Source organism: Bubalus bubalis, chromosome 13 (genome assembly GCF_019923935.1).
Source record: "Bubalus bubalis isolate 160015118507 breed Murrah chromosome 13, NDDB_SH_1, whole genome shotgun sequence".
NCBI classification, from domain to species: Eukaryota; Metazoa; Chordata; class Mammalia; order Artiodactyla; family Bovidae; genus Bubalus; species Bubalus bubalis.
Window position 1 is genome coordinate 74292863 of NC_059169.1, and position 14270 is coordinate 74307132.

Here is a 14270-nt window from a genome sequence, read left to right on the forward strand (position 1 = left end):
CTTTATTTCCTGAAATTCACAGCACTGGCCGGCTGTCATTTATTACGGACTTTAATCTCGTTTGCTCTTGTTCTGCGTATAGCAGTTTAGTCTTTGCAACTCCAGGAAGGCAGAGATCATGTCTTATACAGTGTTAACTATGAGAGTCACAAAAACTTTAAAACCTGAACTTACGGCAACAGCATGGAAGTTCCCTGATGTCTTACAGTTTTTGCACTGGTTGTCATTTTGGTTGGTGCAACTGCCAAATGGTTTCATGGTTTTTTGTTTTACTAACAGACAGCATATGGTAGATAATACATCACAGAGCTAACCAAACAACAAATCTGCCATTTCATACTTTAATTCGTTAAAAATAAAAATTCTTCATTCTGGTTTCTGACTAAGAATCACCACTTTAAAAAATATCTTTACTAGCATTAGCATACTTCTCAGTTAGTTTTCTGTTCAAGATGATTTCCAAGCAGACACAAGGGCAGACACACTCTATCTTTCCTGACAGAGACTCAGAGAAGGGAATGGAGCTGCACTGGGTGGGGATGCTGAGGCAGGGGTGATGGTCTTCTGGGCCCACGAACAGACCCACTGCTCTTTCTTTATGGCTCAGCAAAAATTATTACTGCGTGACGTTACACACATAAAATCGTCTCTGTCGATTCTGAGCAGGGATGCCAAAACTCTACTGCTGTAGTTCTCAAGCCCGGATGTTTAATAAATTCACCAAAATATTTTTTTAAAAAAGAGATTCCTGGGCCCTTGCCCCAGAGATTTTGACTCAGTTGGCCTGGTGGAGGACTTGGAAATATGATTTTCCAAAGAGCTTTCCAGGTATGTTATTCACTCAATATTAACAAAAACTTAAGAGAGACTTCTGTGCATTTACCTATTTAATTCTGACAACAATCTTATTAGGACAGTTGTATGACTTCTATCTCGCAGACAAGGAAACTGAGGTAAAGAGACAGTATCTCGCCCAATTTTACACAACTAAACAGAGGAGTTATGATATGACCCTCTTAGCCACTACACCAAATGACATTCAACAAAGGGTTAACATTCAACAAATATTTATTGAGTAAATACTTCTAGAGACATAACTTAGAAAATAAATTAAAAAGGTGACTGTGAACATGTGGGAGGGTAGTTTTAAAGACAGAGGTCTGGGAAGGTCCCCCTGAGAAGACATTTGTACGGAGACTTAAATGATGACAGTGGCCATGGAACAATCTGAGGGGAGAACATTCTAGATGGGGGAATCACCGCTGCGAAGGTCCTATGGAGAGAACAAGCCCGAAGTGCTTGAGGGACAAAAAGGCCTGTGTAGCTAAAGCAAAGTAAGCAAAGTGACAAGACAGAACCTGAGAGTATAAAGGTGTTAGTTACACTGTATGCTTTGGGGTCAGACTCTAGCCATCAATTCCAGCTCAGCTGCTTATTAGCTGTGTGATTTGAATGTTATTTAACCTTCCCATGCCACACCCTCCCTTTTTTCTTTTAAATAAGATTGACTGATTTTTGGCTGTGCTGCTGCATGTGAGATCTCCGTTTTCCCACCCAGGATTGAACTCGTGCCCCCAGCAGTGGAAGTGTGGAGTCTTCACCGCTGGACTGCCAGGGAAGTCCCTATCTTGACAAATTGGATGTTTTCCAACTTGTTCCATTTTCTTCTATATATCACTAAATAAAGGAAGGACTTTTAGAAAAAAAATGCTAAACTTGTAACACAGCATGCCTAGAAAAGAACAATCAAGCAGCAAAAGGCAGAAAACATTAAGAATTAAGGGACAGAACTCGTGTCTCCTACTGCTGTTTAAGATTGCAGAATAGTTAATGTCTTAGTATGTAAATGTTCCTCAACCATAAACGGAGATTACATATGACTTCTGATTGTGATGAATAATGCCTTTACTGATTTCTGGTTTATCTCTGTATTTAGTACTAATCCCAGAGAAAGCACCTTTTAGAATACAGCAAGAAGGGGAGAACACCACCTTCCACAAATAATCCTTTCTTCAAAATTCTAGGGGGTCATAGTTTAACATGAAAGAGATTAAAGTTAAAAGTTAAAGTGAAGTCGCTTAGTCGTGTCTGAACTGTGTGTGACCCTGTGGACTGTAGCCTACCAGGCTCCTCCATCCATGGGATTTTCCAGGCAAGAGTCCTGGAGTGGGCTGCCATTTCCTTCTCTAGGGGGTCTTCCTGCCCCAGGGATCGAACCCAGGTCCCTCACGCTGCAGGCAGACACTTTACAGTCTGAGGAATCCCTTGAAAGAGATTAAGAGATTACATTTCATTCCCATGATTGGTTCTTTCCATCTTCTTGTTTCTAAATATTAAGGAGGGAAGTTTTTTTCTTTTTTCCTTAATTTTTTTTCTCTTTTGCTCCTTTCTTTTCTTATATATGGGTGTTATCAATGTAATTTGTCGATTTGGCTAATTTTGGGTTGGTTCCAATCAAGATGAGGTTTTAATACTCTTTTGTAAAGTTCAAATGATTAAAAGGTTAAATGGGTTAAACATGTGCTGTATTATAACTAAGGGATAAACCTGCCTTGAATTTTTAAAGAAACATGTGGGATATATGTTTAAAGATGGGAATAAACAGATGAAGACAAAACTCCTCTGAGAAGAATGTAAGGCCTTATTTTTTTAAAAAATGATGCCAGGAAAAAGTAACATTCAGAATATAATTATTTATTTTTCCTCTGGGTTGTGTCAAAATAAATAATTATTACACAATAAAATAATACTAAGAAATGGTAATATTTAAAAAAAAATATTGAAAACATAAGTTGGTACAATATAAGCCCCATTACAGATTTTCTAATAAAACTGAGGATATGCCCGGCTTCACTTTTTTATAGGTATCATTCTTCAGAACCATAGAACGTGTCTCAAAATACTGTTTTAGGTGCCTGTAATGAACAACTCCATCTCACGCCTAGAGCGGTGATGTGCGTTATGAAGGCAGCTCTCCCACTGCAGTGGTCATTTTACCAACAGATTACAACTTCCGTAAGAATACAGATTACGCCTCACATATTCCATTACGTTCCCCTTGTAATATCTATCAGACAGAATTATGCAGACACAAAAAGAAGTACTCAGTATATAGCACATCAAACCTCTTTAGAGATCAGCGATTGATTATAACAGGAAACACGGACTCTGAACCCCAATTAAGCAAAATGTTATTCCCTCTAAAGCAATTCCATTCTTCTCACTAGTACATTTATACTACAAAAGAATTATATTATGTTTTCAATTTCAACAATAAAATTTTAGGGACTTGCCTAGTGGTCCCAAGCTTAAGACTGCACCTTCCGATGAAGGGGGTTAAATCCCTGGTAAGGGAGCGAAGATCCCATGTGCCTCTCAGCCAAAAAACCAAAACATAAAACAGAAGCTATATTGTAATAAATCCAATGAAGACTTAAAAAATTTGTGGAAATTTGTTTTCTCTTTTGTTTCATACAGACTTTCACAATAATCTTGATTTTGCCTGTTGATGGGCAAAGTCTAAAATATTTACCGTCTGGTCCAGGAAAAGCTCGCTGATCCTGTGACAGGCTTAAGTCACGGAAATATCAAGAAGGAGCATCCAAGTGTCTTTTGATGGGAGTAGGTAGTGACATCAGAGAAAGCTCCCTAGAAAGAGCGATGGGTGGGCTGAGGTCAAAGGACGAGACTGAGTTAGCTGGGGAAAGGGAGTGTGGGTTGGGGCAAACGTGGTCCATGCAGAGGGAAAAGCACCCGCAATGCACTGCAAGCCAAAGGGTCTGACGCATCCAGAAATGTGCTCAGAGTGGCTGGAGCCAAGAGAGGAGAGAAGGCGGGATCATGGAAGTGGGAGTGGGGTGGGGGATGTTGCTGTGAGGTCAAGCAAGGTCAGGACTGAAAAGAGTGCCTTGAATTTAGCAACAAGTTCCTGAGAAGGACTTCCTGAGTGGTTCAGTGGTTAAGAATCTGCCTGCCGATGCAGGGGACCTGGGTTCAATCTCTGGTCTGGGAAGACCCCACATGCCACCGAGTAACTAAGCCTGTGCACCAGAGCTACTGAGCCCATATTCTAGAGGCCATGAACCACAATGACTGAGTCCATGTGCAGCAACTACTGAAGCCATGTAGCCTAGAGCCGGTGCTCCACAATGAGAAGCCACCACAGTGAGAAGCCCACGCGCCGCAACTAGAGTAGGCCCGGCTTGTCACAACTAGAGAAAGCCTGCAAGCTGCAATGACGACCCAGTGCATCCAAAAATAAATAAATAAACAGAAAAAGCTATTAAAAAAAAAGGTGCTGAGAGACAACTGGTGGATTGTTTATTTTCACAGTGAAATTGGTGAGAGCAGTCTCAGTGGACTGGGAAGAACAGAAGCCAGGATGCAGTGGGTTAAGAAGAAAATGGTGAAGGTCCAGAGTTGGTCAGATAGACAGCAGCAGCTACAGGGGGTTGTGGAGTGCTCTTCATGAAGATGGGAACCATCTGAACGTTCCAGTTAAATGTCAAAGGCAAAGAACCTCCAGGAGAAATGAGGGAAGGGGTTTTGAGTAAAAATGGAATGATTAGCCTTGGAAGGAGGTAGTTCCCCTCTTCCACTACAATCAAAGAGAAGCTGAAAGAGCCAGGCAGAGATGCAGGCGAGTTTTTAGGCATAGTACCAGAAAAGTGAGGAAGTTTTTTAAAGATGGTATCTACTTTTTCTGTGATGGAGAGAGAGGCTAAAGAAGAAAGAGGAGGCTTTAAAAAGTTAAAGTTGATCCCTGGGGCAGAGAGCTATGTGGGAAAACATCACAGGATGGCAAGGCAGAGCTGAGGACCCAGCCAGGGAGGAGATTATGGTTTGTAGCAGCATTAGCCTGTGGAGGGGTGAGGTTTCATTTAGCAGCATGTGGAAGCCTGGGTGTGGTTCACTAGAGGTGAACATCTGGACTGAGCCAGGGTGGAAGTTTTGTCAGATGGATTTACAGAATTACTGGATGGGAAAAGGCAGTGGAAGACACTGACAAGAGAAGGGACGAATGGATGGACCACAGAGGCTAAGTTAAGCAGAGACAGAAACAATAAAAGGAAGAAGGCCCATCAGGACTGAGGCAGAGAGGCTCAATGAGACTAAAACCAAAAAATAAAAAAAAATGTGATGAGAGTAACTAAGCATATTAAAAAGCAGAGATATCACTTTGCTGACAAAGGTCTGTACAGTCAAAGCTATGGTTCTTCCAGTAGTCATTTGTGGATGTGAGAGCTGGACCATAAAAAGACTGAGCGCTGAAAAACTGATGCTTTCGAACTGCAGTGCTGGAGAAGACTCTTAAGAGTCCCGCAGACAGCAAGGTGATCGAACCAGTTAATCCTAAAGGAAATCAACGCTGAATATTCACTGGAAGGATCGATGCTGAAGCTGAAGCTCCAATCCTTTGGCCACCTGATGCAAAGAGCTGACTCACTGGAAAAGACCCTGAAGCTGGGAAAGATTGAAGGCAAAAGAAAAGGGCAGTAGAGAATGAGATGGTTAGATAGAATCACCGCCTCAATGGACATGAATTTGAGCAAACTCTGGGAGATAGCAGAGGACAGGGGAGCCTGGCATGCTGCAGTCCATGGGGTCGCAACGAGTCGGACACAACTTAGTGATTGAACAATGAGAGTAACCAAGGAAGACTGATGTACGAACGAGGGCTGAGAATGAGACTGAATTTTTCAGAGATGTGGAAAATACCTGGTGGTCCAGTGGTTAGGACTCCGAATCCGTGGTCTCACTGTGGAGGGCCTGGGTTCAATTCCTGGTCGTGGAAATAAGATCCCACAAGCTACGAGGTGCCTCCCTCCCTCCCCTCGAAAGTTTTCAGGAACGGAATAAGGCCCAGTGTGTGACTGCAAATGTAGCTGAGATGAGTGGTATGAAGGTCAGTGAAGATGAAGAGAATAAAGTCAGAGTAAGAAAGGCTCAGGTTCCACTCAGCTTCCACAAGGCAGTATCTGGATGTTGGGACTTGTCTCAAGAAAACATCTGCACCCCAGTTTTAAAACATGATCTCAGGGGACAATTCTCAACATTCAGTTTTCCAGAGTAGTCAAATAAAATTAATCTGGTCCATCTCAAACCTGTGGGCTAAATAAAAAATAGGGTTAACCCCACTTTTCTTCAATCATCGTTGAAGGGAACTTTCCTTGCTAAAATAAACACCCAACTTTTTAAAAACCATAGCGAAAACAAGATCTGGAAAGAAACCTCTAGGTGGAAACATGGCCTCTGGGTAGTCAAGAGTGCAAATTAGATTCAGGAATGGGAGGGTTATTCTTTCAGCTTTACTGTTTTCTAACTTCGGTCAGCCCCAGGCTACACATTAGAAAAAACACGAAAGGAGATGGATGCTCAGGGAGGGGTCTGAGAATCTTTTTTTTTTGGCAAATACGAGGTACCAGTTATGTGTTAAGACTAGAAGACTACTGAGTAATGGGTGGAGACAGCTATATCAACAAGTTATTTCAAAAATGTATTAAATACCCGTTGTATTTAAGTAGGAAAAAAAACAACAACAACAACAAACCCATGGGCAGAGAGGGGGCGTGACAGTTTGGAAAGGCTTCTCTGAGCTGACGCTGAAGTTAGGGCCAAAGGATGAAGGAGGGCCTGGCGGGCAGGTAAGTCGCCGGCGCTTACCGGGGCTGGAGTCCCGCTCCTCGTCCTCCGCCGACCCGCCGGCCTTGAAGCCGGGGGGCAGGGCCGGCCCAATCAGATCCCTCGCCATCCGCGGGGTCAGACACTGCAGACGCACAAAAGTGTCTCCAAGCCGAGTCAGAACTCCACGACTGGCAGCCAGCGAGCCGCCGAACGCTAGGGAAACTCTTCCGGCGCCGGCCGATGACATATCAGCTTGTGATTGGCTGATCCTTGCTATTGGCAATAACGGAAGTGACGCCTAAGGCTTGCTGCGCACTCGCACGCAGGGTTGACTACCAGGCGGGTGGCGATGGGCGAACCGGCTGGTGGTGCGGTTCCTCCCGCCGCGTGGTTCCCAGCCCCCGAGCTGACCCCCACACTGGGGCCTTTACGCGACCGAGCCTCGCGGCCGAACAACTGGATGCTGTGGGCGATGCCGCCGCCGCCGCCTTCGACGCTTCCCGCAGCAGGGTCCGAGCCTGCCTTAGAGGCACAGCCCCGCGAGGAAGCCCGCACTTTCCCCGGGGCACCTCCCCCCTTCGACGCCCATATTCTTCCCGGGGCGCAGCCCCCCTTTGACGCCCAGTCCCCCCTCGATTCTCAGCCTCAACCCAATGGCCAGCCTTCCTGGAATTTCCAGGCTTCAGCGTCACGGTACTGGACGCAGTCTCCTAGTGGTTTTCCTTGGCATCAGCAGCCCCACAGCACTCCAGGTAGGTTGTTAACGCCTCTCCGTACCACCCCTTATCTTTCTTTTCCATCCCTACTTCCTCCTCCTTTTCCACCCTTGTTCCCTCTTCTCTTCTGATACTGCCTTGCACTCTTGGAGTCCGGTCATTAATGTCTCACAGTTTGTTCCACAGTTACGTTTTCTTGACTTGTTCATTTAGTTCAGCAATTATTTGGTTAATTCCAACTATGAATCAGGACGTGAGGGTACAGCAGTGAGCAAAACATTCAGAAATCCTTATCTTAGGCCTTGACATCTCATGGTGTAAGATGACAGAGACAATAAACAAAATAAAGCAGTGCGTATTAGAAGGCAGTGAGTGCTGTGGAGAGAGAAAGTAGAGTCACAAGCAGTGAAGATTTAAATTTCAGTGTCAGTCATGAGTAAGGTGACATTGGAGCAGAGACTTAAGGGAGGTGAGGGATCAGTTGTTGTTTGGTAGCTAAGTCATGTCTGACTCTTTGCAGCGCCATGGACTGTAGCCCACCAGGCTCATCTGTCCATGGGGTTTCCCAGGCATGAATACTGGACTGGGTTGCCATTTTCTTCTCCAGGGGATCCCGACACAGGGATGGAACCCGAGTCTCTTGCAGTGCATATGTCTGGGGGTTAGCCATGCAGGCAGAAGGACTTGTAAGTGCAGAGCCTTGAGGCAGGAACTGTATGTGAATCACTATTCTTCCTAGAAAGGGTGAAAGTGAAAGTCGCTCAGTCCTGTCCGACTCTTTATGACCCCATAGATTGTAGCCTGACAGGGTCCTCTGTCCCTGGAATTCTCCAGGCGAGAATTCTGGAGTTGGTTGCCATTCCCTTCTCCAGGGGATCTTCCTGACCCAGGGATCGAACCTGGGTCTCCTGCATTGCAGGAGGATTCTAGAAATGGTGGGCTGCCACTGTTTTAACTCAAGTATTTATGACGTGCTCTAGCAAAATATTAAATAATCGTATAGTTTTTAACATTTATGAATCTCTTTTTGTTTTCCAGTTAAACACACTTATTTTCCACGAAAGCATGATGCAAGGGTCAATGACTTCAGTGTCTCTCCCAGAAGAAAACAGAAAAAAAAGGTATTTTTAAAGATGTTCTTAAATGTGACACTTTGGTCCCTATGTCACGGCTTCATATCTCATCTTTCATTACTGTTTCTGTTTTGCATTCATCATTGACACACCATAGCTTTGCTGTAAAAGTATCTTTAAGGGTCTTGGCTGTAAGTAAAAACTCAAGCAAAATCTTCTTGTGAAAAAGTGGAGAACTTGTACAAAAAGAAAACAGTCAATCCATTTACATATAGTATTAGGAGTAAATATGGGGAATTATGATTACAGATAAATGTAAATGTTATTGAACTTCAATGAAGTAAAAAATATATGCTGCTGTTGCTGCTGCTGCTGCTAAGTCGCTTCAGTCTTGTCCGGCTCTGTGTGACCCCATAGACGGCAGCCCACTAGGCTCCTCTGTCCCTGGGATTCTCCAGGCAAGAACACTGGAGTGGGGTGCCATCTCCTTCTCCAATGCATGAAAGTGAAAAGTGAAAGTGAAGTCGCTCAGTCGTGCCCGACTCCACTAGCAGCTTGGGAGGGGAAGGATGAAATGAAAAGTTTTTGTGTATTTTCAACCCTTGATTATATTCAGAAACTGAGCCTTAAAATAGACTTCCTTTATTCTGATGTAGCTTAACAATCTGGTCTTTTGACTTTTAAGATGTATAAATAATGTCATTATAATAAATTAAATAAGATCTATATCATGAAATTACTAACCTTCATTTTGGTATCAAAACTGTGTTGCTGATATTTACAAAATACTGTGAATGTGTAATATATTTAATAACATAATCTCAACATTGAACAATTGGAGTTTACTTCCTATATAGTCTTATCATTGTAATAATCTTTTTTGTTTTATGTTTAAACATAAAAATAGTAAATTGGGAATAAGAAAATAATATTTGCCTAGTTATTTTTTCTCATTTAGTTGTTTTATATATACCCACACACATTGTTTTATTTATCCTAAAGGAAGAAATGCTGTTTTTACCCTGAATATTTATTTTTAGGTTATTTTGACATACGCTCTACTGCATTTTAATTAGATTACCAATTTGAAATCTATTCATGGTTTATATTAACTTTGTTTAGATTTAAATTTTTTTTTTTTGGCCATGCCTTCTGGCATGTGGGATCTTAGTTCCCTGTGTGCCTGCTTAGTCACTCAGTCATGTCTGACTCTTTGTGACCCCGTGGACTGTAGCCCACCAGGCACCTCTGTCCGTGGGATTTCCTAGGCAAAAAATGAGGAGTGGGTTGCCATTTCCTCCTCCTGTGGATGTTCCTGACTCAGGGATCAAACCTTCATCTCTTGCGTCTCCTGTATTGTCAGGCAGATTCTCTACCACTAAGCCACCTGGATAGCCCTGAACAGGCAACAAACCTTGCCCACTGCATTGGAAGCACAGAATCTTAACTGCTGGACCTCCAGAGAAGTCTTAAAATTTTTATTAACAAACCAGGCTTTTTCTCATGTATGTGTTAAATAGAATCACCCCTTCATTAGAAATATATTCAGAAGTTTCTTCCACGTGTAAGAGTGTGTGAAAAATCAAAACCTGCATATTTTTACTGCTGATTGAGTTCTTAACCAAAGCCTAATGCTTCTTCATTTTTATTTGCAGAAAAGAAAGGAACCCATTTTTCACTATTTTTGTGATACCTGTGATCGTGGTTTTAAAAATCAAGAAAAGTATGATACACACATGTCCGAACATACAAAAGTAGGTTTCTTGGTTATCCTGATTTTATTTAGCAAAAGGGTGTATTTGGTAGAAATTCTGAGCTTTCTTCCTGTAAAAGTTTAGAGTTATCATAGAAATGTTGTTTGAAGACAAGTTGAGACAGTAACCCTGGGATTTGCAGTTTGAGGGTGGGAAGCCTCCACTTCAGGAGTTGGTGAGATGGCAGCAGAGGAGAAGGGAGGTCTGGCAGCTGTTGAGAAGTAAAAAAGCTAGGAAGTTCTTGGTTGGGTAAGTGCTCTTCAGTTTTTAGGAGTCATGCTTGACTTTAGGAAATAAGAACATTTTACAACATTGCTGATGTCCTGCGTTCACTCAAATGGAGAAGTGAGTGCTATGTGTTATTGTACTATATACTTCTAGAGTGCAAGTTAGTTTTGGAGTGAGTTTTGTCCTGCTATTTATTGACTGAACTGAACTGAACTGATTGTTGTAAGTATTCACGGATAATACCACATAGACAGGATACTAGGTAATAATGCCAGAATATGTCTGTATGTATAGTAGAAGGGTACATTTTTTATGGGAAATGTTGAATTGAGTCTTTTTTTTTTAAAAAAAAAACTCCTTACAGTGCCCTGAGGTAGAGTGCTCTTTTAGTGCACATGAGAAGATTGTCCAGTTCCATTGGAGGAATGTAAGTTGTTTTTCTTTTTGATACACGCTCTTTTTATTTCATTGATCTGTTATTGTCATAGCACTTTATTTACATAGCCTAATAATAAGCAACATTCATGAGCCTTTGTACTTGATAAGGCATTTTTATAATCCATTATTCAGTTTCGTCCTCATCATCTACTGTGGACTAGATAAATCTTGGCCCTGTTTCACAGATTTATAAAATGATTTGCCCAGGGCCTCAGAACTGATTCTTGCACTTGGGTTTCTTAGCTGCAAATTCTGTGCTTGTTTTACTAAACTGTGCTGTTTCAGATTGTTTTGTGTATTCATCATTTCTCTAGCTAACTCCCTCAACTATAGTCAGTCAGTCATATGAATATCTAATATTACTCAAGAAATTGATGACATTTGCTTTATAACCAAGATTATATCATGGCTTGCTTTTCTTTTTAATCAGTAGCACTAAAGACATGAAAAAAATAACTCTTTTTTCTTTAAAGGAAAAGTCATAATAAGGATGGATAAAACCTGCTTGCTTAGTTTTAAAATTGTCTCTGCTAGTAAATGTATTGTTGGGTACAGCGTCTTCATTATCCCCTGTAATTCTTGAGATCTAGTCAAAAGCGTACAGTATGCTTCCTGATATTCAGCAGGCCTTTTCCCCTCAGATGCATGCTCCTGGTATGAAGAAAATCAAGTTAGACACTCCAGAGGAGATTGCAAGATGGAGGGAAGAAAGAAGAAAGTGAGTAAAGAGTTCAGAACTTGTGCAGCATCTTTCTTTTACCCTGGCAGGGCTGAGTACTTCAAAATAAAGACCATCTGGCCCTAAGGAACAATTTGAAAAAGGAAATTTGGTCTTTTATAACATTGCAGATGTTCAGCTCAAAATGGCCAGTCCTAACTTTTGTTGTTGTTCTTCAGAATTGGCTTACAGTGACTTTGAGAGTATTGTTACTTGATGTATGATAATCACACAATTTTTATTATTGTAGTTTTGATTCATTGCATTCCCTTATAATCTTGCTGCTAGGAAATGGAACTGTCAACTGTATTATATGAGGCTATTATTAAATGTAGCTTTTGGTGGACCTAATAGGAACTCTTGATGAATAACTGATGTCATAATGGGACTTTGCTCTTTGAGAGGAGCTACTGTGTGGCCCCTCAGTTTTATGTTCAATACAAGGCAGTGATGGGTGGTGCTATGTTAAAAAAAAAAGGCATAATATTTTGCTATGTTTATTGTTTTGATTGTTTTTTAAAAAGTTGTTGAATGCTTGCAGTATGCTAGGCAGAGGGAGTATAGTGACAGGATAATCCAAGTGCCTGTCCTTACCTATAAAAAGACAGGGGACTTTCCTGGCAGCCCAGTAGTTAAGACTCCACGATCCCAATGCAGGCATCACGGGTTCGATCCCTGGTTGGAGAACTAAGATCCGGCATGCCACATGTCATGGCCTGGAAAAAAAAAAGGCAAAGACAAGAAATGTTTTCCTGTAATTAAAGTCTAAGAAATTTGAGCCTACCATGACAGCCTGTAGTTTTATACTTACCAGGGAGGAAAGCTTAGTAGGTATCTAATCAGAAATGGCAACCCACTCCAGTATTCTTGCCTGGAGAATCCCATGGACAGAGGAGACTGGCAGGCTGTGGTTTATGGGGTCGCAAAGGGCTGGACATGACTGAAGCGACTTAACCACCATCTCCAACTGGAACCTACCAGTGAAAAATCCCATGAAGATGCTGTTATATTGTCTTCTCAGGAAGGACCAGGATACCTCATCCTGAAGCACAAGACCAAATCAGAACTATTAGGGGATGATCAGCTGCACTTTTAGGTCAATAGCTGTTTTTCTGGAATTAAAAAATGAGAGCTTGAGATAGAAGGTTGTTGTTTACCGCTCTTTAGTTGCTAAGTCATGTGCAACTCTTTTGTGACCCCATGGACTGTAGCCTGCCAGGCTCCTCTGTCCATGGGATTCTCCAGGCAAGAATACTGGAATGAGTTGCCATTTCCTTCTCCAGGGATCTTCCCAACCCAGGGATCGAACCTGCGTCTCCTGCATCCCCTGCACTCTTTACTGCCGAGCCACCAGGGAAGCCTTAGTTAGGAAGAGTTATTCTCAAAGGTCAAAATACTTACAAATTTTAGACCAGCTGATTAAGCTTGTTCTTAGTTCAGCTTAAAGTTTTCAACTTAAATCCACTGTACGTATGCATACACAGTGCTATGTCAGGTGTTACACTATTATGTGAAAAAGCGAGTTACTGCCCTTTAAAGCTTTACAGGCAATTCTGAGGAAAACCAGCAAAAAGATTTAGAACCAACTGAGAACAAATAGCTTTCAGTAAATGCGTGTATAGATATCAGTTATTAATATTGTGCACAGACTTGGATGAGTCTGGACAACCAGAGGAAGTAAACCTGGATCCAGCCAGTCAGCATGGACTCAATGGATTTAATAGAATTTCAAGAGCATTTTTGGCCAACAAATGTAAGAATCTTGGCCACCAGGAGTAGGATGTACTAAAATGCTTTTTTCCTCATTATCTCCTGGCAGAATGTTATTTACCTTGTAAGACTTGCTTAAATGTCACTTCATTTGTCATTCTCTTCTTACTCTTCATTTCCTCTTAGCTCAGTGCTGTTGGAGCACCAGTCTGTAATGAGATAAGGAGCTTGTACCAGAATGTAAATCTATATTTTACTCCCTTCATTGAGAAAGTCTTGGTAAGAAGAGGTAGTCAGCTAACCTAAGTATTTTGCTTAGGGGCATAGTTGATTTATACCTGGCCTAGGTGTATGGATAGACTGCCAGTCCATGGACCAACCTACCATAAAGTATTGTTCACTACTTTGTGTATGAATACATAGCTCATTAATAGAAACAAAACAGCATTTTTTGCATTATAAGTGGCCCTAGTCTTCAGTCAGTTCAGTTCAGTTCAGTCGCTCAGTTGTGTCCGACTCTTTGCGACCCCATGAATCGCAGCACACCAGGCCTCCCTGTCCATCACCAACTCCCGGAGTTCACTCAGGCTCACGTCCATCGAGTCAGTGATGCCATCCAGCCATCTCATCCTCTGTCGTCCCCTTCTCCTCCCACCCCCAACCCCTCCCAGCATCAGAGTCTTTTCCAGTGAGTCAACTCTTCTCATGAGGTGGCCAAAGTACTGGAGTTTCAGCTTTAGCATCATTCCTTCCAAAGAAATCCCAGGGCTGATCTCCTTCAGAATGGACTGGTTGGATCTCCTTGCAGTCCAAGGGACTCTCAAGAGTCTTCTCCAGCACCACAGTTCAAAAGCATCAATTCTTTGGCGCTCAGCTTTCTTCACAGTCCAACTCTCACATCCATACATGACCACAGGAAAAACCATAGCCTTGACTAGACGGACCTTTGTTGGCAAAGTAATGTCTCTGCTTTTGAATATGCTATCTAGGTTGGATATAACTTTGCTTC

The 14270-nt window shown here is 42.2% G+C and overlaps 2 protein-coding genes across 8 annotated transcripts in view; one reads left to right on the forward strand and one right to left on the reverse strand.

The window, feature by feature from the left end:
• The window catches only part of GPALPP1 (GPALPP motifs containing 1), a 29307-nt gene extending 22360 nt beyond the window's left edge, over positions 1–6947 (reverse strand). For 2 of the 5 annotated variants that reach the window (XM_006053390.4, XM_006053389.4), the window contains exon 1: positions 6664–6946. In XM_006053390.4, the coding sequence (XP_006053452.3) occupies positions 6664–6871 (208 nt within the window). In that variant the 5' untranslated portion in view covers positions 6872–6946. Of the gene's footprint in view, positions 1–3532; positions 3649–6663 lie in introns of all 5 variants that reach the window. The other 3 variants (XM_025263015.3, XM_025263014.3, XM_025263016.3) reach the window with 3 other exon arrangements.
• NUFIP1 (nuclear FMR1 interacting protein 1) overlaps positions 6891–14270 on the forward strand; it is a 38591-nt gene continuing 31211 nt past the window's right edge. The window contains exons 1-5 of one of the 3 annotated variants that reach the window (XM_044926830.2): positions 6891–7376; positions 8379–8461; positions 10069–10167; positions 10760–10822; positions 11460–11551. In XM_044926830.2, the coding sequence (XP_044782765.1) occupies positions 6974–7376; positions 8379–8461; positions 10069–10167; positions 10760–10822; positions 11460–11551 (740 nt within the window). In that variant the 5' untranslated portion in view covers positions 6891–6973. The remainder of the gene's footprint in view (positions 7377–8378; positions 8462–10068; positions 10168–10759; positions 10823–11459; positions 11552–14270) is intronic. The other 2 variants (XM_044926829.2, XM_006053393.4) reach the window with 2 other exon arrangements.